The sequence below is a fragment of the Carassius auratus genome, chromosome 29 (genome assembly GCF_003368295.1).
Source record: "Carassius auratus strain Wakin chromosome 29, ASM336829v1, whole genome shotgun sequence".
Lineage (NCBI taxonomy): Eukaryota > Metazoa > Chordata > Actinopteri > Cypriniformes > Cyprinidae > Carassius > Carassius auratus.
The window spans coordinates 13,457,447-13,481,066 of record NC_039271.1 but is presented as its reverse complement, the minus strand read 5'-3'; the positions used below and the strand labels follow the sequence as shown (position 1 = coordinate 13,481,066).

At 38.5% G+C, this 23,620-nt stretch overlaps 2 protein-coding genes and 2 long non-coding RNA genes across 4 annotated transcripts; 1 reads left to right on the top strand and 3 right to left on the bottom strand.

Annotated features, from left to right (window-relative positions):
- The first annotated feature begins 4,076 nt into the window (after nt 1–4,076).
- wnt7ba (wingless-type MMTV integration site family, member 7Ba) lies at nt 4,077–11,631 on the top strand. Its single transcript, XM_026209682.1, has 4 exons — nt 4,077–4,666; nt 6,721–6,947; nt 8,657–8,928; nt 9,967–11,631. Exons 1-4 carry the CDS (start codon nt 4,584–4,586, stop codon nt 10,444–10,446), a joined length of 1,062 nt encoding a protein of 353 aa, XP_026065467.1. The 5' UTR covers nt 4,077–4,583; the 3' UTR covers nt 10,447–11,631.
- Nucleotides 6,899–8,740, bottom strand: LOC113048128 (uncharacterized). The gene is made up of 3 exons (XR_003276402.1): nt 8,591–8,740; nt 8,315–8,433; nt 6,899–7,031 (listed from the first exon to the last, which is right to left on the bottom strand). It is a non-coding gene; the product is annotated as an uncharacterized LOC113048128 (long non-coding RNA).
- On the bottom strand, nt 8,738–13,085 carry LOC113048129 (uncharacterized). The gene is made up of 4 exons (XR_003276403.1): nt 11,998–13,085; nt 9,515–9,598; nt 9,211–9,338; nt 8,738–8,852 (listed from the first exon to the last, which is right to left on the bottom strand). It is a non-coding gene; the product is annotated as an uncharacterized LOC113048129 (long non-coding RNA).
- Nucleotides 13,086–15,879: 2,794 nt separating this feature from the next.
- atxn10 (ataxin 10) lies at nt 15,880–23,166 on the bottom strand. The gene is made up of 11 exons (XM_026209681.1): nt 23,003–23,166; nt 22,637–22,831; nt 22,228–22,313; nt 22,031–22,127; nt 21,739–21,906; nt 21,571–21,651; nt 20,682–20,835; nt 20,242–20,350; nt 19,551–19,729; nt 17,744–17,807; nt 15,880–16,551 (listed from the first exon to the last, which is right to left on the bottom strand). The coding sequence occupies exons 1-11, from the start codon at nt 23,131–23,133 to the stop codon at nt 16,367–16,369; spliced, it is 1,449 nt and encodes a 482-aa protein (XP_026065466.1). The 5' UTR covers nt 23,134–23,166; the 3' UTR covers nt 15,880–16,366.
- Between the last annotated feature and the right edge of the window lie 454 nt (nt 23,167–23,620).

The following is a 23,620-nucleotide window of genomic DNA, read 5'->3' as shown; positions in this document are numbered from 1 at the left end:
TACAGTATGTAGCCTATCACTTTTTAAATAATATCATATTATGACATATTTAGCAAAACTTAAGAATCTTAAATGATTTTCTTTTTTTACTCTATATATAAAAATGTAACCATATCATCATCAAATGAACTTGGTACATTAATAAGACAATGAATTATGTTTGAACACCTCATGCAGTATGATTTTTCTGAGCTCATATTCTAAAAATTGTCGTGCTTTGGGTCTTGGTTCAGATTTAATCGACAGTGGATAAGTAATTTTATACTTCAGAGGGCGGGATACAAGATGGCGGGAGCAGTGAGGTACACTTCTCATTTGAGGCGGTAAAACAGTTCTTCATCTCTTAGGAATATGCAGTCGAGTAGAGCCCCCTTGTGGACATTAATCGAAACTACTCTCACCAGAGAATGCTGGGGGGGTCTGGGTATGTTAAAGGGAAAAATATGGTCATTAATCACTTACCCCCCATGTTGTTCCAAATCCATAAAAACTTTGTTTCGTCTTCGGAACACAGTTTAAGATATTTTGGATGAAAACTGGGAGGTTTAAGACTGTCCCATAGACCGCCAAGTAAATAACACCGTCAAGGTCCAGAAAAGTATGAAAAGAACAGTCCATCTGGCATCAGTGGTTCAACCGTTACGTTATGAAGTGACGAGAATATTTTTTGTATGCGAATAAAACAAAAATAATAACTTTATTCAACAATTCCTTTGTTAACAGTCTCCTCTGTGTCTCTCCACAACACTGTATGCTTTTCTTTATTAGCTGCGCCATAAGGACACGCTGTTTTCTTTCAAATCAAAGCATAAATACACATAGAACCAGCACATCAGTGTCGCGGTTGACATATGAGAGCATACTGCAGACTGTTTACAAAGGAATCGTTGAATAAAGTCATTATGTTTTATTCGTGTACAAAATGTATTCTTGTCGCTTCATAACTTACGGTTGAACCATTGATGGCAGATGACTATTCTGACGATGCTTTTCATATTTTCTGGACCTTGTCAGTGTTATTTATTTGGCAGTCTATGAAACAGTCTCAAGGTTCCCGGTTTTGATCTAAAATATCTTTTTGCTCCGTAGATGAACAAAGCTTTTACGGGTTTGGAAAAACATGGGGGTAAGTGATTAATGACAAAATGTTAATTTTGAGGTGGAGTATCCCTTTAAAGTGTATGGTAAAACCTAAGGTGGGCACTTTGATCAAGGGATAGAGAGAGTGGTTATCCTTACACCAATGACAGATGGAGGCCTGGTCTGAAAACTGGGAGGAGGGGATCATTCTTGGAGTTCTGCCTCCCTCTACTGGTATGTCTGAATCCTGCACTTTTATTTAAGCCTCATTGCTGTAAAATTAGGTCTTTTAATTTAGTAACTTGATCTGCTGTTGGTAAATATCAAATCCCACTGTCACTACTCCAGCTGCTTATGCATCTGTTTGTGGGTAATCGTACCAGCATCTGGTTTATGTTTAGCATGGGTGAGAACAATTTCTTTTTTTTTTTTTTATCTAAAAATTTTTATGTGATTTACAGACATTTACAATCAACACTTTATTGAAAGTTTTTTTTTTTTCTTATTTTGCGTGCATCTATTTTTTTATATACATTTTTAAAATAGGTCCTGTAATTGGGAAGACTCATCTCTAAAACACATTTCTGTACACATTTACAATTTTCTTTTGTCAGTACTGAGGATTTAGCAGAGCATCATAATCATGTGATCAATTTCAACTGCAGTATAGCAACATGTGGACATAATCAACTGCAACAGAGGGGAAAAAATATCTGGAAAGTAATTGCTGATGGAGAACTGAGACCAACAGCTGTGAAGGAAGGTGGAAGGTGTATTGATGTTCACTTTCCCTTCCTTGTACTAAAGGACAAGAGTGCTAAACAAGCCTTTTCCGTCTCTACTGGCATTTTCAAAAGGCTCTAAAGCAAACGGGTCACTGACAAAATGCAATGAGACAATGATATTCCCCCAAGATGAGGGAAATTCTCTTCTTTTTTCTCTACAATCTTGATTAAGTACATGAAAAGAAACAGATTCCATTGTGTAACCTTCCAAACTATAAGAGCACAGCTAAAGTGCAGTTTTGGCTAGAAAGCTCTGTGGTCAAAAACACTAACAAAAGCATCTGATGGGTTTTCTTTTTCTCTCTCCCTTTTTTTTGGGTTCATCCTTTCAATTATCTTCGAATATCATCCATTATTTTCTCTTGGCTGCAAATTATTTCAGGGTCATGGACTGGAACATGGGTTTGAATAGAAGTTTTCAATTATATCTGCGCGAGATGTCAGCCATTCTTTTGGCTTGTGTATGTACATAACAGAAAAAAACACTCTGTACATCATCAAGAAGATTTACATTTCCAAGAGGAGAAGACAAAGGATGTTTGAAGTGCAAATTGTACTGATAAATCATAACTATCCAAAAGGAGGTATATTCTTCTAATGTATAATCTCTAACATCCACTTGCTGGGAGAAATATGAAGAAACACATAAAAAGGTCTTGCAAATCCTTGAAAAGGTCAGTTGCAACCATCTCGCCCCCCAGCAGCACTGTGTTCATTTTCAGGACTGAAATGCATATTAATTTACAAAGTAGTAATGAATGACAGATGAATAAAATGAATCCAAGTCCAAACTAAATAGCTTTCTGGTTCGAGTTTCCATCCCATTAGCAAAACATGGGATCTACCATTTGAACCATCAAATACAAACAAAAGTAGAAATGTTGAATAGGCTGTGCACTTTGATCTCTGTACTAGCGAAAGACACAGGCTCATAAACATGTCCACCCTTTGAAGCATATGATATTGCACAGCTAATTCTCCAGCTTTTATCCTGTCCAACGTTCCCTGCCTTAAAGCAAACACGCTAGGAGAGCATCTTTACAAGACTAAATTTGTTTGCTTTCCTTCACCAATCATCCCCCATCACTCACAGCGTTTGACTTTGCTGATGTTTTTCATTATGAGAACACAAATCTTTTTTAAAATGCACACACACACACACCTGTTTAAAAAAGAAAAAAATATATATAATTTTTTTTTTTTTTTGAAAGACTGACAGCAGGTACAGCTAAGCTGTTTTACTTAGTGGGCTGTCTGTGACATGAGAGCAGAACCCACTTTTACCAATTGTCACTAGAGGGAGTACACTTTAATTCAGAATGGTCTTCAGCAGTAGTTTTGACATTATGTGACATGCCAGTGGCATCTGTGCGTCAGATGTCATGTCACATAATGTTAAAACTGCCTCTCATGGTCTTTCTATGTATTTGAATCTAAATCTTTTTGAATGGATAAGGAGTTTCTGTTGTTGTTGCTGTTGTTATTTGCAAGTTCTTTATATCTGGTTGTACGTTTGTTTGATTGTATGTGAAAGAAAAGTTGCATGTGTACAATGAATATAAAAAATAAATAAAAAAAGGCACTTATTTAAAGTATTGATTGTCATTATGCAATTATTCAATGGGAAGTTAACCCAAAAACTAAATTTCTTTTATCATTTACTTACCTTCCAAACCTATCTACTATAGTTCCAAACCGGCATTGCACTCTTTTTTTCTGACGAACACAAAAAAAAAAAAATCCAGCTTAAGATGGTTAAGTTGGTTTTAGATGCTCATTAGCTAGTCATTAGGAAATGAACTAGTTGAATTGATATAGGTCCAAGACTGATTATCAGCAAAAAAAAAAAAAAAAAAAAAATTATATAGGCTATAATTATGTATGTATATATATGTGTGTATATATATATATATATATATATATATATATATACATTTTTTTTATAGACACACACGTGAATATTTTATATACATACATAATAAATATGCACAGTACAGACACATAGTTTGTACACAATAAGTTAGATGCGATTAATCGTGATTAATCGTTTGACAGCACTATTATACATACATATTATGTATATAAAAAAGAGAGAACAGATAGGTTTTAATGTTGAAATCGTTTGAGAAGGTTCAAGCCTTAATCGGGGGGGGGGGGGGGGGGGGGGGGGGCTCAGACATCCCAAACCCCCTCATAATTCGCCCCCTCGTTATTCGGCTCCGATGGTGCCCCATGCCTGCCCTCTTCAGTGATGAGAGTAGCTGCATGCATCATTTACAGGAAGGAATTGTTTTCTGACAAAGCAGAAAACTTTCGCTTTTTGTGAATTGCAAGAAGTAAACAAGGTCTGCTTAATATACCATGTCACTATTATTATGAAAAGAAACGTTTTCGAATCAGATTTCTGTCCATGTCTCATCAATCTCTCTGACATTAAGCGCCGATCACAGAAAGGCGGAGACATCACTCAACCGTGCCCGTAAAGGTGGGCGGACTGGAGTGTCTCCCCCACTCTGCCAATGGCAAAGCACCGACACTAGACTCGAAATCCCTAAAATCAGCCGTCAGCCCGCGGCGGGGAGCACACTCTGAATTAGCCGGTATCGCGCAGGAGATGACGGATCGCGTCGCACGGACCGCGGCGCGCCGAGCAGCAGCGTAACGTCACGACAAAACTTCAGAAGTTCGCTTTCTCCACGTGCTCTCTTCAATGTCACCATGCGCAGCATCTCATCCTGCGGTGCACTGCTGTCAGTCTACTACCCCCAGATCTTCCTCATCCTCAGCAGCGGCAGCTACCTGTAGGTTTGAACTACTGCTTTTTTATCCTGACCTTTAATGTCCTCTCGTCGCTTTTGGCTCAACAGTTAACAACTGGAGAAAATGAAAGCGGTAAAGGGTTTATCGTTATTGCATTGCAAGATTAGACAGTCATCTGGACGTGAATGGTTTTTAAGAGTGCAAACACATAATCATTTCCACATATGTTGGAAATAGCATTATTTACTGCACCTGCTGTGTTACACCATGAGAACGAGCATGTGCTGTAAATATGTTTGAGCCATTTTGTGCTTGAAAAACAATGCTCAGAGACTCTCTCTCTCTCTCTATATATATAATAAAAAATACACTAATGTATCATAATCCATTCACTGTAAAATTTGTACTTATATACAGGAAAAACATTTAAATGGTGCGGTAAAAACATTGATTAACTGTAACTTTAACACACTAAATGTAATTTACTGTGTTTTTTTAGTAAAAAGTATTAATTATCATACCAACTCTTTAAAAAACTGTAAAGTACATTCCCACAAATGTTATTTTCTTTTATTTAAATAGTTATGTTTATCATTTTTGTTAACAGTTAAGCACAATATGGTTGATTAGTTAATGTTTATTACATTTTTAGTGCCATGTGTTGCATTGATGGTGTTTGTGTGGGTAACACTGCATGTTTTTTAGCCAATGTATATGCTTTTTGGTTTACCACCTGCATATATATATATATATATATGATATTATATTATATATATTATATATGAGATTCAACACAGATTTTAGTAGTTCAAGTAGTTTATAATAGTTAATTACACAATAGTTATAAACTTTAAACCATACAAGGAAAGCACCTACCTAAATACCTTATATATTTTTACAGTGAAGTTGCACTGAAATTAATTATTTAAATAAGTAGATTTCCAGTTATACTAATGATACCACCCAGTTTCAGGCTAAACATGTCATGCCAGTATAAACCAGTTCATTCAGTCAAAATGGATGGGATTACTTTTCATTCACTTGCTGTGAGACAGTGAGTAATCTGTTTTTCTAATCACACCATATTCTGATCTGAAATGCTTGTAATTTGAAAACCGCATAAAAAAATAATAAAAAAAAACAGAGCGTGAGGTGTGCGAGATGTGGCTGGAAAAGAGAACCTTTTATTTGCACTAAAGTTCAGCCTTTGGAGAAATTACTGAGCCACACATGTGTAGACCATTAATGTGCTTTATATAGATTCTGGTCACTCTTTCATAATCATTATTTAAAGCTTTGAGTCCGAGTCTTGTCAAATTTACACATTGTTCTCTGATTCTTAGTTAATTTAGAAGCCTGTGGACTATTTAGAGCCCAAAATATTCTTCATGGATTTTCCTCAGACCAGACCTATGAGGATGACTTTTAAAGTTTCCCTGTATTTAGATGCTATTAAATAACATTCTTGTTACAAGAACAAGAATGCAAAACTATTAATTATGACTGATGAATGGACACTCTAGTTTTGGTAGCTCCTCTCAAATTTGTCTTTCTTGGCTCAAATGTGTTTATTCCAAATTTGTATCATGACATTAGTACACTTCATCTTCTTGTCATTAGTACGAACATCTCCCACTATGTCAGAAAAAAAGGTCAATATATTTCTGAATCATGTTCACTTGATCAATAGACTCAATAGACTAACACTGGGGTTACAATTTTGTGTAGTTTCACTTTAATTGGGCTGTATATTTTGCGATCGTATTGTTGTGTATGGTCTTTATATATAGAATAGTGTATGGTTGGTCTGCTCATCTGTTTAGACATGATTTGGGACATTATTATCAAGTTCATTTCCACGCTTGCCTGTAAAAGCTTTGTTTCATGAACTTTGAGTTTGTCGTTCTGTTTTAAATGAGTCATGAGATGTTCTTAAATTTTTTCATATAGTAAAGCAGGGTTCCTCAAATTTGCTTTGGAGGGTCAATGCGCTGCAGATTTTGGCTCCAATCAAATGTTCATTTTTGGGTCCCCATTTCTTGAATACCTGGTCTATATCAGCTGTTGACATCAATATACCTGGTCTCCTCCAAAGGGCTTTTTCTTCAGTCGTGGCTTTGGGTGCGAACATCATCTGCAACAAAATCCCTGGCCTGGCCCCCAGACAGCGCGCCATCTGCCAGAGCCGCCCAGATGCCATCATCATCATTGGGGAAGGCGCTCAGCTGGGCATCAACGAGTGCCACTATCAGTTTCGCTACGGACGATGGAACTGCTCTGCCCTTGGCGAGAGGACCGTCTTTGGGCAAGAGCTGAGAGTAGGTCAGTAGGTACAGCCCTGAGATCTGTTCTTGTGTGTGTGCATGTGTTGCTTTGGCTGCAATTTGTTTCCGTGAGAGTGTGGCCCTGCGACACAAGTGAGATGAAAAATGTTAAAGTGGACGTGATCTGTCCGCAATTACATTCAAATCATTTGCACACTTACACAAACACACACTAATGGCACCATTGACTTTGTGAGAAACTCAACCGAAGAACACACAATAATGTTTTTTTTTTTTTTTTTTTTTTTTAATATAGCACTCCCATATAAATTGCCTTTCAGTCAGAAATGTTTTGTTACGGTCAGGGTGCGGTGCGAGGCTTGGTTTAATTCAACGGTCCTGGTAACAATCACTCTTTTTGGGGTTGGTTGACTCTACACAATATCATCTTATTTCTTTTGTATGATTCTCAGCTATGGTGAGCTCTACACTGTGCAAATGAGGGTTCTAATATGTAAGAAGCTTTTTATGCTCTGGTATGAGTTTATATGCAGTATCTAGGAATGGATGGAATCTACAGACTACTTACTCAATTCCTGCACCAATTTTGACTATAAAATTGCTTTAAACAAAACAGTTGAGTATGCTTTATTAGTAGTTAAAAGCGTAATCAAATTAGCTGTTCGAATGTACATTTTAGGATAAACCGTAGGTTGTTTAGCCATTATGAACTTTACTGAAAGGCTATTGTTTTTTTTTCCCCCACAAAAATCCATTAAAATAACATTAGCTAATATTCACCAGTAGATCCAGGCAGACATTACTTGTCAAATTATACAAAGACTTTATATCATTTAGATCTTTTGGCTGGATAAGGGAAATAACCCTGTGCTCAGTCAAACCTGATGATCAGTTGTAAGATTTCGGCTTTAGCTATGAGAAAAAAAACACAACACTAATAGTCTTTTTTGTAGGATGGAGCAGGTAATCACTGTTGTCTTTACAAGATTCACTGCCAGCATATCTTAATGAGGGATATTATCCTAAAAAATGAGAACAGCAATTTCATATTTGTTTCCTGCTTTTACTGTAAATGCAAATGGTGCATACTAAAATATTGCGGTATTATTGGCAGACTTGATGATTAGTCTTCAAGTAAAGCTTGGTAACAAGGTATGACTATAATTGCGAAAGTGATAACCATAGTTCAACACTACACAACAAGGCACTAATGTACAATAGAATAACAAACATTTTTGGGAACGGAATAGAATAAAATAGAATAGAAAGTAACCAAATGACAAATGACCACAGCACTTTGTTTTTAATTCAAAGTGAAACTCTTACCTTCGGTCGTTAACTAATGTGTTAGTATAGAGATAATAGAATAGAGATCTTTGTGTTGGTCAGTCTATTCTTACTAACCTCTTTTCATAAAGGCCGACCAGCAGGGGTCAGTTTAGTCTCCTTACAGCAATCTCGAGATCAGGAGTGCTCAGTCGTGCTCCTGGAGATTTACATCCCTGCAGAGTTTAGTTCTATCACTAATCAAACAAACATGAAACAGTTAATCATTTCTAAGGGTTAAAAATGACAGGTGTGTTTTTGCTGCTTCGCATTGGAAGTTATACCCTGCTAGTGAATGCAGTAGCTACACCGTTCAGTATGAAATCTATCAAAGATGCACTCGAGGGAACTCACTGGCATGAACTTTGTGGTGCCAATGGTGTCAGATCATCTCAGGAGGTTCAACTCTTTTCTTCCTAGGTAGCAAGGAGGCTGCGTTTACCTACGCCATCACGGCAGCAGGTGTTGCCCACGCTGTGACAGCAGCCTGTAGTCAGGGCAATCTGAGCCACTGCGGCTGTGACAGAGAAAAGCAGGGCTACCATGACCAGGAAGAGGGCTGGAAATGGGGCGGCTGCTCGGCAGATGTCAAATACGGAGTGGAGTTCTCCAGACGCTTTGTGGATGCCCGAGAGATAAAAAAAAATGCAAGGAGACTAATGAACTTGCACAATAATGAAGCAGGAAGAAAGGTAAGGAAGACAAGTTGTATAGAGCAATACATACATACATGCATATATATATACATACATATATATATATATATATATATATATATATATATATATATATATATATATATATATATATATATATATCATGAAGAACCATGAGTTGTAATACATTGCTTTTAAACCGAGAGATTAAAGACTTAAGGGAAAAACATAGGAACATCACTACTAAATTTCTAGTCCCTCTCATTGAAGGGGAATATTAACATTTAACTAAATGGGTAAACGTCAATTATCACGTACCTCTGTCTGTTGAACATATCAGGAACACATCAAACAGCCCAAAAGTTCTGCTTTTAACTCAAATGTAACCCTATACATAAATGGGGATTTGAGAATTATGGACATTTCTCCCGTTCTTTGATGTGGCCCTGCAGAAGGTAGAGAAAATTACAGGGTATGATCTGGCTAAAACATATTTCTCCCCCTCAGTTTTGACAGATATCTGGCATTGCACATCGAAACATTGCTCAGGACTTATTGAATAATGGGTTTCGGTTTAAATTGCTGAAAACAGTCGAGATAAAATGTCAAGAATTTCCCTTACCCAACAGCTGCATGGATTCACTGGCACCTCAGCTTCAGAGGCCTCTGATGAAGTCATGCCCATTGTAAAATACTATGAGTCTTACTAGGAAATAAAAAAAAAAAACAGATCAACCACATGTGTGTGTGTGTGTGTGTGTGTGTGTGTGTGTGTATTTAGGTTGATATTTTAGTGGTCTGAGCATTGTAAATAAATCTAAAATGTAGTATAAAAAACATAAACCTTGCATATAAATTTAATATAGCAATATAAACAAATAACTACTTATATTTTAAGTAAAAAATGATATTTTACGTTATATTTATGATTATACATAATTACATTTTACAATTATATGTTACATTACTGCACAAAATTATGAATAAAATTAATAAAACGATGTATACATTATGTTCAGTTACAAAACGAAGCGCCAACATTTGCTAACACTGGGTTTTTCCCTACTGTTGCAGGTTCTAGAGGATAGGATGAAACTGGAATGTAAGTGTCATGGCGTCTCTGGCTCATGTACCACAAAAACCTGTTGGACAACTCTGCCCAAATTCCGAGAGATCGGCTATTTGCTTAAGGAGCGTTATGCCACTGCCGTCGAGGTGGAGGCCGTGAGAGCCACGCGTTTTCGCCAACCCTCTTTCCTGCGTCTCAAGCAGTCCCGTGGGTACATAAAGCCCACGGACACAGACTTGGTGTACTTGGACCGCTCGCCCAACTATTGTGAGGAGGATTCTGTGACGGGGAGCACTGGAACGAGAGGACGGCTGTGCAACCACACGTCCCCTCACTCAGATGGGTGCAACCTGATGTGCTGCGGCCGGGGCCACAACACCCATCAGTACACGCGCGTGTGGCAGTGCAACTGTAAATTCCAGTGGTGCTGCTTCGTTAAGTGTAACACGTGCAGTGAAAAGACAGAGGTGTTCACCTGTAAATGAGCGAACGGAAGAGTTAAAAGGACAAGAAGGAAAGGCAAGAAGCCAGTGGAAAGAAACAGGAAGTGTTTGAAACAGAAACGGAAGTGTCGGAACTGGATGGCTTCATTTTGCACATCAGGCAGTCTTTATGCAAGAAAGACCGTTGCCAAAAGAGAACGGGGAAGGTTAAAGATGATGCCGGAACTTGAGAGGAAAATGCACTGACCTCAGACTGACCTTGCAAACATATGGACATATGGTCAATAAAGGCCTTCTCTGAGGATGGGATATTGACTCAAAACTCCTACTGGACATTCTCAACGGCTCACAAAGCTGATTGAGGCAAGGGGAACTTGTAAAATATCCCACCAGCTGAGCCACTATGGACGTTCAAGAGGAAAGAGGTGCTGCAACTTTGCAACTCTGGAAATGCTGGAAAGCTTCAGTCACACTGTTTCTGTTTGAACACTGAAAACAAAAATGACCCTCTTACCTTCTCTTCAGGGAGAAAAAACAAAAAAGATTGAAAATGTTCATACTGTAGATGTCTCGTAATGGTACACAGAAGTAAACACTTCTAATATCATTGCTACTGATCTGTTGCTTCCAAAACTCAAGCCGAAACAGTATAGGACACTGAGTATGTAAAAAGAGCTTCTTTTGCAGTTTACTGATGAAGAAAAGTGGCCAAGTCGTTTCTTGGTGATTATGTTGCCCATTGTTGCCACTGGTGGTTATAGTGCATACTGTTTTTTTTGTTTTTTTTATGAGAAGAGGTTCCTTTGTCAAATCAAGACTTGGTCATGCATGCTGCAGTACTCTGAACAGGAGTGTGTAAATGTGTGTGGGAACTAAAGAGAGAGCGCTTTTAGATACTTCATAGAGTGACCAAACCATTCCCACGAATGCCAGAGACATGGGATTCCACATCACTGCTCCGGCGTGCACAAGGTCAAGTTATATTCCGCCTGAGTCAATGAACCATACAGCTATGGGTCTGAAAATGGTTAAAAGGTCACTGGAAATATTTCGAGTAGCATTTTTTTATTATTATTATTATTGTTTATACGAGTTAAATAGCTGGCAAATTTGTTAAAATTTATTTTTTTATGTAGAGAATTATGGCACTTTATGTCAGGTACATTCAGAGTAATTATTGATACTGTTTTCCCTGTAATGTTTTTATTGTTTAATTTCAGATCTACAATGTTTGACCCAGTCGAATTATGTAAGCTTTTTTATGACTTTTCTTGAGTTGTCCATGAATTCTTTTTCAAGTTTGATATTGAACCATCTCATCTTTTTGTTGTCTAGATGTATTTATACTTTTTTTTTTTGGCAAAGATTAACAGTAGAATTGCTAGATAAATAAAGAATCAAAGAGTTTGGATCAAATGCATCAAACTGTGGCCATTTAAATGAATCTTTTTACTGAGAAAAATGATGCCATGTTGTTAAATGCATGTCAACATCTCACTCGAAAGTTTCTTCCCAGAAACACCAAGCAGCTTATAGCCGTGGGTGTAGATACTGTGAAACGCTGATCTCGGAGTGACGCAGAGCTGTTCCCACCTGGGTTTGAATAGGCATCCGACCTGGCTCATTCATTCACCCGCCGCGTGCTCTCTGCCCCTCTGGTCTTTTTCCTGTGGGTGAAAAGCATTGCAGGCAGTCACCGAAGCAGAAGTAAAGTGGACCTGTTTTGTTAGCCGTCTGAAATGCTGGGTACCGGAACCGCGTAAGCTCCCAACACTATACCCCGGATTGAGAGAAAAGTCAACCCCGATTGTTTCACAAAAACATTTTGTCATTAAAAAATATGAGGCAGAAAAAACAGGGTGTGGTTGGGAGAGCAGAGGCCTCCACAGAGGGGTATTAATGCTACAGGGGTGTATGTGTGTGGACCACTCAGCTCATTCCAGAACAGGACGGGGTGAGATGTGATTCTGCAAGCTAATACTTCTGGTCCGATTCACTTAGGACAAACTAAGGGCAGAACTAGATGACCAGTGCTGTGGGATAGCCAGAGAGAGAAAGGCCTGAGGACTGATTTCTGGTCGGTTTAAGAGGTGTTGCTCTTCTAATGTCCTACAGTGGGGAAAATATTTATTTGATCCCCTGCTGATTTTGTGAGTTTGCCCAATTACAAAGAAATTAGGGGTCTGTAAGTTTATTTTAATGGATAGAGACAGAACACCAACCAAAAAAATCTGGAAAAAACATTATATAAAGGTTAGAACCCATTTTGTATTTCAGTGAGTGAAATAAGTATTTGATCCCCTACCATCCAGCAAGAGTTCTGGCTCCCAAAGACTGGTTATGTGCCCATGTTAAACGATTAGTCCTGCCACTTTAAGTTACTCCTAATGTCAGCTTGTTGGGTGTATAAGACACCTGTCCATGCAATCGGTTTGTTCCATTCCAACCTCTCCCACCACCATGGACAAGACCAAAGAGCTGTCAAAGGATGTCAGAGACAAGATTGTAGATCTGGACAAGGCTGGAATCGGCTACATGACCATCAGCAAAAAGCTTGGTGAGAAGGAGACAACTGTGGGTGCGATTATTTAGCCTGGTAATACCAGACTCTGCTACTTCACTTTGCTTCGTAGACAGAGTCTGGAATGGCATAATAGAGAAGTGTTTTCTCTCTCGCTAGGGGGCGCTTGTCTGAAGTTTAAAATCATTGGTTACCGTAAGCCAATCAGATACATTTAGTTGTGATGTATGTTATGCGCCTGTACAGCCGCATCGAAGCACAGACATCATGCATCGAACTCAAATCTATGATTGAACTTCCACTGTAAACCTGTTGTAAACACATGATGATGCGAGCGAAATACCGGAGTGAACATGGCTGTAAACGACTTTTGCAGATTATGCGAAGTTAATCTACGCATCTACGTCATGGCTCTCAGCCTGCCCTCTGTTCGTTGATTGGCCCGGCTGTTTCCAGACCGGTGGCAAACAGAAAGCTCTGACGCTGTATCAGACTGAGTACAGAAGCGAAATGAAATTGAGCGGAAGTAGGAAGTCTGACGTAGTCAGGCTAGCGATTATTCAGAATTGGATAAAATACAAAATAATCATAAATCAGCTTCACGTGATCTTAAGACAGTTGGGACCAAAGTCACCAAGCAAAACATTGGTGGCACTACGCCACAATGGACTGAAATCCTGCAGCGCCCACAAGGTCCTCCTGCTCAAGGCGGCACATGTACAGGCCAGTTTAAAGTTTGCCAGAGAACATCTAAATGATTCATTTCTTGGGAGAAAGTGTTGTGGTCAGATGAGACCAAAATTAACTCAACTTGCCATGTTTGGAGGGAGAGAAATGCTGACTGGAAACATCATGCTTTGGGGCTGTTGTTCTGCTAAGGGTACAGGACGATTTCACCAAACATACAGCTAAGGCAACAAAGGAGTGGCTCAAGAAGAATCACATTAAGGTCATGGAGTGGCCAAGCCCGTCTCCAGACCGCAGTCCTATAGAAAATCTGTGGAGGGAGCTGAAACTTTGAGTTGCCAAAAAACAGCCAAGAAACCTTAAGGATTTATACAGAATCTGTAAAGAGGAGTGGAACAAAATCCCTCCTGAGATGTGTGCAAACCTAACCTGGTCTTACCAGGTACGTCTTACCTCTGTGCTTGCCAACAAGGGTTTCTGCATCAAGTACTAAGTCATGTTTTGTTTGGGGGATCAAATACTTATTTCACTCATTGAAATGCAAATCAATTCTAACCTTTAAAAGGGGGGGTGAAATGCTATTTCATGCATACTGAGTTTTTTACACTGTTAAAGAGTTGGATTTCCATGCTAAACATGGACAAAGTTTCAAAAATTAATTTGTACGTTTGAAGGACGTACAAATTAATCTTCCCGTTTGTCACAAGTTTCGGAAAGTTTTTTTCGAGTATGGCTCTGTGATGTTAGATGGAGCGGAATTTCCTTATATGGGTCCTAAGGCACTTCTGCCCGAAGAGCGTGCGCTCCCGTAGAGCAGAGCAGAGACATTCACTGACCAGAGCGAAAGTGTGTTTTTGGTTGTGAGGGCAAGACAACCCTGCACAGATTACCAGAAAAAAAACATCAAGGGACCAGTGGACGGAGTTTATTTTTAAAGAGCATCGACGGAGTTGTGCAAGTGTTTTTGTTGGTTCCCTGCATTTCGAAGATGCTTGTTTTACAAACAAGGCCCAGTTTGACGCCGGATTTGCATATTGTTTATTTCTTAAGGATAATGCAGTCCCAATGAAAAAGGGTCACGATCGTGTGTTGGAACCGCAGGCGGTGGGTAAAACTGCTTCAAATATCTCTGTGTTGTTAACTTAGCTTTTGGCGCGTAAGCACATCAAGTAAACCTTGTACACCTTTAAAGAAAAAAAAAGACGACATAAAGTGGAACTTTACCGCTAAGTGTAACGGAGGCCAGCGAGTAGTCCTGTGCAGGTAAACCTCCCCGATCTCAAGAGACGCACTAGCAAGAGACGCTAGTGGCTGTAGCCATTTAGCCTCCATGTTAGAGGAGACCCGGGTTCGAGCCCCGCTCGGAGCGAGGAGCGTCAGAAAGGACCCGGGAGAGAGGGGTTACATAAGCAAATATATAAAGTTTCAATACTTACCACATATAGACGTCCTGCTGTAGTCGTTGCTGCTGCTGCTCTCGTTCAGTTTCAGCCTCGGGATCTGATTCTGGATCATAAATAAACGGCTGAATCTGACTGTTAGCCATGGTTTGTTTTGGATAATGTTTTTTTTTTCCTCATGGTAATGTCACAACTTCCAAACTCTCTCAACGCAAAAGCCTACTCGCGCTCGTGATTCTTATACCTACTCTATAGGTACTAAAGATTAACAGGAGATTGTGTGAAAATGAGCATTTCACCCCCCCCCCCCCCCTTAAATAATGTGTTTTTTCTCGATTGTTTTGGTTGGAATGATGTCTCTATAAGTTAAAAAATAAACCTATCAAAAAAAATCACAAAGTGGACAAACTTACAAAATCAGCAGGGGATCAAATAAATATTTTCCCCACTGTGTGTATGTTAGGCTGGACAGTAAATAAGCAAAACTATCAATAAGAATCCTGGGACACTTTTCCTAAAATAGAAGAGCAGCTATTTTATTTTTATGTGTAAAGACACATTTATACTATCTTTTAAAAGCATGTAGAGTATACATTTTATTCTAAGGAAAACACATCGTTTACAAACTTAAATTAATTGATTTATAATCATGAAAATATTTAATTTGTATTAAGTGAGTAATTTTTCTACTCTATATTAGATAAGACACACACACACACACACACACACACACACACACACACACACACACACATATATATATATATATATATATATATATATATATATATATATATTTATATATACACATATATATTGATGAATAATTGTTGATTATTGTTGAAATTCCACGGCTTTGTATACAAACCCCATTTTAAAGCACAAAATCTTGAGGCAGTTTTCAAAAAGAAGGATCCAAGTCTCACAGCTATTCAAAGACGAACTTTGTGTGTCCAGGTCAAGAGACAGCCTGGTCTCTATAAAATGCACTGAATTAGGGATTAACCTCTACTCCCTGTTGGTCACCAGAGTTTCTTTAGTGGCTGAAAAGCCAGGAAGACACAGTTCTCCTTGTTTCATAGGATCTGAATCCCACTTTCAGGGGTTGGACCACTAAATGCATCACAGACGCCAGCATGAGTTCTCTCACATAAGCTCCTCTGATTGATTTCCTCTTGAGTGGAGAACACAAAGCCCAGACCACCCCCTTTATGTTCCCAACTACTGATTGGATATTTAATTACCCCAATGTGTTGTGGGCGTTTTAAGCCATCTCCAGAGTGTAATACAGCATGGTAAAGGGGTGTGGGGATGGGCATTCCGGGACAGCAGTTTCCCAGCTCTACTTAATCAACTATGAGTCTTTCTTTAGGGGCCTGAGCAGTAGACTTCCATCCCTTTCTTCCGCTCTGAAGCCCATTTCTCTGAGCATAGAGTCGTCTGCCACACCTTGTCTCCGAAGTCCTTGTATCAGCTTCTGATTCTCTAGGTTGTGTTCCAGGATGTTCCGGATGGCAAACACAGCCCACTGGCTTATGACTGGAAAGAATATTAAGGATAGTTTTCAACGGTTTTAATGCACTGCTATGTGGTTGTCAGGGTGTTCTTTGTTGGTTTCATGCTGGCTTCAGCCAAAAAGCCCGCCAAAAAGTCTCCATGATATTCTGGACTCTAGATATATACTCTAGAACTAACTTCAAAACAACTTTTCCATTTTCTTTGTCCACCAGAATGCAAATTCAATAGCACATCACTTTCTGAATTAATATCCAAGATTATACTTAGGGCAGGGATGCACAATATATCGGTAGATCAGTACGTCACATAATATTTTATACAAACTTTGCCCATATCAGAAGTGAAGCTAGCAACACCAGGTCCAGCAACCATGCTAAACAGTAAGAAACAATGACTACTTCCTAATGTGGTCAGGAAGCAGCATCCATGAGGACACAAGCTCAGCTTAGCGGCTCATCCCCTAGTGAAAGAGCAGCTGACATTGTGCCCCGCTCTCTCTAATACAGACCGGCAGTGATCGCTAGAGAATGAAAGGGTTTTTTTTAAACAACAGTGCCAGCTTCAGTCAAGGAGCCTTTGGATACACAGCTGTAATACATCAGATTGTCGTGTTATCAATGAACCATTTCATATGGAACAGAGTTGGCAAGACGCAGGTCAACACTATAAAAAATACAAAATGTCACTTCATTTAATTCAAGTGGTGATTTTCCACCCAGGATTTCAATCAAGTTTTCCAGAAAATGTTGCACATCTATAAAAAAAGACTTCTGTCAACACCACCAAATTACTCAGAAATGCAATACCGACATTTAGCTTCATAAACTATTCCGACTAGATCTTTCACACAAGGAGACTGATGAGTGAGGGTTACAAAATAATCGTGAGTCAGCCCAACAGTTCCACCTCTGTACAGTGGACATTGCTAGGTGGTGGGACATGAAACCATTGGGCCAGATGCTGGCTTTGCTCTAATAACATCTCAACCGCGTTTTCAAGTCTGAACGAGCCTCAATCACTCAAACATGAAACACTGAGGTAAAACCTCTATTAGTAATTGAATATAAGAGACCATTACAATGCAGTTCACACTTTAGATAGCAATATCTTAGCATTTTTGTGGTGGTTTTCACTAAACCAGAAAACCCTCATTAAATACACCTCAAAAGCACAGTGTGAAAAAATTAGTGCATGGAGTCACAATCAAGGATACAGGGGTTGTTGCTGTCGATGCTGCAGTTGTCCAGAATGAGAGCTATACCATCCAGTTCTCTTACCTATAGGGGACAAATAGAAAAAAAACAGGGACATCGTGAGCCAGACTGGACAGAAAACAATTATTTTCCATGGAGGAAAGTCAATGCGGTTGAGCTCTGGTTTGGCGCAGTCATACAAGTTTGCGCTGGTTTTCGTCACATGCAGTCTCTAACTATACCGTACATTACCCTGAGTATGTATCATAACCCAAGAGCAACAGCGGTTGCCCTTTAACTACTTTGATTACATAAAAAAAGAAAAAACTGAATAAGGAAGAGGAGACACAAGACATAGAGCCCTGACAATTTTCTTCTGCTAATGACAAACATGGCATTTGATTGAGAAAGTAGTGCAAGCAATCAAAATGAGTGAAACTTATGTAACCATATGCTTCAGCCAAAGAATTAGTTTTGTTTGGCTATCCTCACATGTAGTGGACTACTACAGAGGCAGCATTTTAAAACATCAGCACCCCTGATGCAAAAGCACGTCCTACTTAACTGTACCGCCATCTAAGATACTTTCTTGCAGCAAAGCAAAGTCAAAAATTGTGGGTGCAGGCTTGGGGGGGGCTTGCTATTGTTTTTTGACCTTTGACCTCTCAGTTGTGTGCCTTGACCTTATTTAAGAAGGCCGGTACTAGGTTCTCCTCTGTGCTGATTGAAGGGGACAGACCTGAAAGCCTGAAAATCCCTCCATCGCAGGAGGCTGCTTAGAAGAGAATTCATTAAAAAGAAGGGGGAAAAAAAGTAGAAAGGGAACAAAGTGGAAAAAGATTTGGGGAAGCAATGAGACTGTACTAGCATGAAATTCAGCATGGTTCTCAAGTCTTTATCTAACGGCATTAATCCCCTGATTAGTTTTCAAGGAGGGAGCTTCCACAAACAAAAAGCCCAGGCCTGGGTTGATGGACAGAGAGAAAGGCTCTAAACCACAGTATTGTTAATGTGTTTACCACGACTGGGTTGTGCTGTCCATTGATCAGCAGTTTACTGGAGTTGGCTGCAAAATCTATGGTGTTAGTTTCATCATTCATTGCCAACACATTCCTTCACTTTCCAACAAGTCATAGAAATCGCAGGAGAGGAAGTTTAAAAGATGATTTCCAGGAATTCTGCTAACTACCTCCTTCCCTCGGCAATCACACTATTGAAGTTTTTCTTACCCATCAGTCAGTTCTCTTTCATTGACGAATTTCAAGCAAGGTGGTGTCAGACAAAACTACAACCAGTCTCGACCATCAAACATTTTTATCATTATTTGCCAAAAAACTTGTCAGACATATTTAGAAAGAAAGACTAGATGACATTAAAATACTTTATTTAGGAATCGCAGTGCAGCCCTCTCAAAACCAATGAATTGTAAGTTTTTAATAATTTTAAATATAATCAAATGAAGTAGCACTACATTTTCTTTTACACATTTTAATAAGTACAGGTCAGAATAAGTATCTTGTTTGATTTTTATAAAAATATACGTTGCGCTCCCATATTTTGGCATTTCCACAAGTTATTTGTAAGATTAAAGCAGACACTTGCATTTAATGTAATTTCTATGTATATTAAATTACTTTTGTAAATTTTATTTTAATGTCGACACCAAAATGCAATCTTAAATCTCATCCTTGACCAACAAACATATGGGGTCTCGGTTCTGAACATCTCTAATAATGTGACTTTCAACTTTCATATACCGGTATGCAAAATCTCATATATGCAGACTCACTTAAGCACCATTCTAGAAGTGTCTACTGTGTGCAGTACCTTGTCCTGGTTGACAGCGTGGCCATGACACAGGTTTCCAATGAGCCGAATGAGATGAGCTTTGAAACTGAGGACAGGATGGGTATCGGCGCCCCCTGGCCTTGTCAAGGAGAAGTCGTGTGCAGCAGTAAACACATTTTTACTCGTTTTGCCCAGTAAGTGGACTTCTTTCAAGAGATCTGAGGGTGACAAAGACGATTAATGTAGAATTTATACATTACATAGAAGATTTGAGAGACAGCGAGAGAAAAAGAAATGCATGCTGGCACGAATCTCATGTTTAATGCGTGACATCACAGCTGGAGATGACAGCAGAGTCTGTGAAGAATGAAAATAGTGTCTGTCTGCAGTGAGCTGTGACCTGTCAGAGGTGTTGGTTTCATAAAGCACCCTTCTGAAATGGCTGCTTTGTGTTTTAAATAGGAAAGGAGAGAAAAGGCATATAGTGGTGTGTGGTTTGATTTTTCAGTTTAGTTAATCATCTTCAAGACAGAATAAGGGACAGCAAGTTCAACCCCATGTTTTCAAGAGCGTTTACAGTGTGATTATGCAGTTGCACCAAAACAAATATTTTGCATCTTCAATTCATGGTAGAGACTTGATAATTCCCTATGGTTTTTACGTATTCACATTAGGAATGCATTAGGATTTTTATTTCCAACAAAAGCATTTGCCAGAAATCCAAATTTACCAACTGTTGCTCTCAAAAGGTCAGCGTGATCCTGCAGGGCCATAAACTCCTTGCAGTCAGAGGTCATCTCACAAAGGATGTCTAAAAGCCTGATGACAACCATAGCCTCCTACAAACGTAGAGAAAATACCAGGCTTAGTACATTTTCTATATAATATACAGTAACTTTAAGGACAATGAGATTTTTTTTAAATGTTTATTTGAAAGAAGTCTCTTCTTTCAATGCTCACCAAGCATATATTGTAAAAAAAAATGTATTCCTGTATTGGCAAAGCAGCCATTACTCCAGTCTCACATGATCCTTCAGAAATCAATTTAAAATGCTGATTTGGTGCTCAAGAATATAAGTAATAACTGTAGTTTCCAATATCTGTCCAATATCAACAGACAATGATAAAAAAACAAAAAAACATCCATAATATATACAATATGAAGCTGACCTGGTAATCTGATGATTCAGAGCTCAGAGTGAGAACAGCACTGCAGTGATCAGTAAAACAGGAAGCCAGGAACTGAGCTGTGCTCAGAGGCATTGAGCACTTCTCCTCCTCAACGACACCAAGCTGGGCTAATATCAGCTCCAACAGTGTGAGCCTGGTAGTAAACAGTTACATTCACAAAACAATCTATATTAAACATACAATATGATTTAGAAAGATACATTTGTTCTTGTGGCCCATTTTACTATGTTTTAAGAGAGATAATCAGGCTCTGTTCCAAACCCTAGTGAGCTGACACAGTGAAGCGTCCTAACCAAAGTGTTTTTAATTTATATTTTCAATAGATAATAACACACTGAAAGTACAAAAGTGTCGAGAAATTTTTTATTTTATTTTATTATGTTATGTGAATGTGTATTTTCTTTTGGAATTTTTTAAATGGCATCCACCATTTTTTTTTACTCCGTTCCTCACAATTCCTTATCTACAAAGGATGAAATGTTAACTTCGAATATTAGGTGTTTTAAAATGCATTTGGAACAGCCAATGATGTCTGAAAATGCAGTCTAGTTAGGCAGCTCACTAGCATTTATAAACCTTTGTTCGTTTATAAAATTGTTCATGTTCATGTTAGTTCACGGTGCAGTAACACTTAAAACTACTGAACTTGAAAACATAATAGTAAACATTTAGATTAACACTACCTAAAATGAATAAATGTAGTTATTAATGTTAACAAATGTATCCACATTGTATAGTATTACTAGAAATTGTAACAGAGCCTTAAATAAACACATCAACTCATCAGAAATGTCAAAACTCAGTATTGTGATATATTAACCTTATCTTATTTGTGCAATAATTGAATTAAAAAATTGATAGTTTTTACCTTTCCTCATTGCTCATTTCAGTGTACATCTTCCTAATGAGCTCTGACGACTTGAGAAAGTGTTTTGTGACAATAAAGACCCTGTAAGAAGAGTAATATATGACCAACATGGGGTATATAACAGATGTGGTTGTCTTTTGTTTGTTTCAATGAAAACACAAAGCTTACGTCCAGTCCACATCAGGCAACGTCCTGCACAAGTCTATGATCTTCAGGGACAATTTAAGCTGCTGTGTGTCTTTAACAAGCTGTTCTGTCTTGTGTTTATCCAGACAAGTGTGGATCACCATACATGTGTATGAAACCGCTCTCTCATCTGCAAGCTCCAAAAGGTCCCTTGAATGATATAAAAGTGGTTATAAACCGCACCCGAGGGCTTTACAAAATGAGGACCAAATACATTTTTTGACTGCAATCGTAATATATGCAGCAGCGGCCGCCGGACCATAAATTCACTCACCAAAAGACATGCGGGAACCCAAGCTCCCAGATGTCATCTTTGCAAAGCTGGTTTCCAACAGCAATGTTACCAAGAAACTGAATCCCACATCGAAGTGCTGCCAATGGATAGAATCATAAATCGAGTTATCTGCCTGTTACCCGCCATCTCGCAGAGGAGATCTTTTCTGAGAGGAGCTGACAACTCTTGAAACTCACCGTCCCAAATGTCATTTGAACCTCTTGACGAAATCTTGAGGAGTATGGTCAAGATCTCAAAAGATAGCTTGATAGAGCCTAGATCTCTGTGAAAAAAATATTTTTTAAGTTGGACAGGCCACAGTCATATTCATATGCTTATAATGATTATGATGTTATAAAAAGTGTTCGTAAGCCAGAGACCGCACCAAAAATCTGCAAAATCCTAGGATTTCAAGAACATATTAAAAACAGTTCCCGTATAAAATAAAGAAACAAACTGAATTAGATTAAGAACATACAAAATACTAAGAAACACATATATTTAGACAATACATTTTTTGTTACATTTTCAACATTTTAATCACATATTTATGCCAAGGAAATCATTTGAAATGAAAAAGCTCAGAGTTTTTGGACACTGCACTACCTCAGACAGCACTGGTTTTGAGTGCACTGTACGCAGGCATTTCTGTGCGCTCTGAAACACTCTGCGGTGAGTTTAAGGCACAGAGATGCTGATTCTTCCTGTGAATCCGTTTTTTCAACCAAATGCTGTACATCCATAAAAAGTCTTGACAGCACTGAAAAGAGGTTTCCAAGAGCCTCTCTGTCAACACTGGCTCTGAAACAAAACAGAAACTGTGTCGGTCAATTTTCAGCTCGGTGAATGTTTATGGTAGTACATGCATCCTACCATTTTCTTCATAAACAATAACTGGTTCATGTGTAAGTACACAGTATACATAGACTGACACACACACATTTCTGTTCATTTGTGGAAAGTGTGTAGTACCTGAACTGCTCATCCCGTAAAGTTGTCGTCACAGTTTGCAAAGTTATGAGATGCGTGTTTGTAAGTTTTTCCGTGGCTATTTGACAGAGCGCGCTGTTTATGTTCGCCATGCTGTCAGTGGAGGCTGCCATCAACACGCGCGCACATAAACACAGTCCTTTACTTCCGCCTACCGAACAGAATGGATTTCAAAATAAAAGCCCGCGAATTTACGTGAAGGCTCTAGTTTGATTTGATTCAGGGTAATGGTTATATTTTTTGTTACAAGTCTACAAACCATATTTGAAAGAAACAAATTAACTTCTTAAGTGTGTGTAAGTGAACCTCTTAAATCTGAGATTGAAGAGATTTGACTTTTTATAATTAATGTTCTTAATTTCTTAATTAACATTACCGTGGTAATTAAAATATATTAATAAAAAGATTTTTTTTTTGCTACAATTCACTGAATAATCATTTAATAGATTTCAATGATTACATTCAGTCAAGGAGGTCAAGACCCATATGGTGGTGCAGGCGAAAATCACCTTCCAGTGAATGCATTATAATCAAAATAGTCACATTCCTTAATTTGTTTAGTTTTTATTTTATGCCAACACTTTTGTCTCTCAGTGAAGG

Excerpts from the sequence above, each read along its gene's own strand:
- wnt7ba (XM_026209682.1), top strand. The coding sequence starts at position 4,584 with ATGCGCAGCATCTCATCCTGCGGTGCACTGCTGTCAGTCTACTACCCC. Across the intron at positions 4,667-6,720 it reads CTCAGCAGCGGCAGCTACCT|GGCTTTTTCTTCAGTCGTGG; the intron begins GTAGGTTTGAAC and ends TCTCCTCCAAAG. Across the intron at positions 6,948-8,656 it reads TGGGCAAGAGCTGAGAGTAG|GTAGCAAGGAGGCTGCGTTT; the intron begins GTCAGTAGGTAC and ends TTTTCTTCCTAG.
- atxn10 (XM_026209681.1), bottom strand. The coding sequence starts at position 23,133 with ATGGCAGCCTCCACTGACAGCATGGCGAACATAAACAGCGCGCTCTGT. Across the intron at positions 22,832-23,002 it reads TTACGGGATGAGCAGTTCAG|AGCCAGTGTTGACAGAGAGG; the intron begins GTACTACACACT and ends GTTTTGTTTCAG. Across the intron at positions 22,128-22,227 it reads TTCAAATGACATTTGGGACG|CACTTCGATGTGGGATTCAG; the intron begins GTGAGTTTCAAG and ends ATCCATTGGCAG.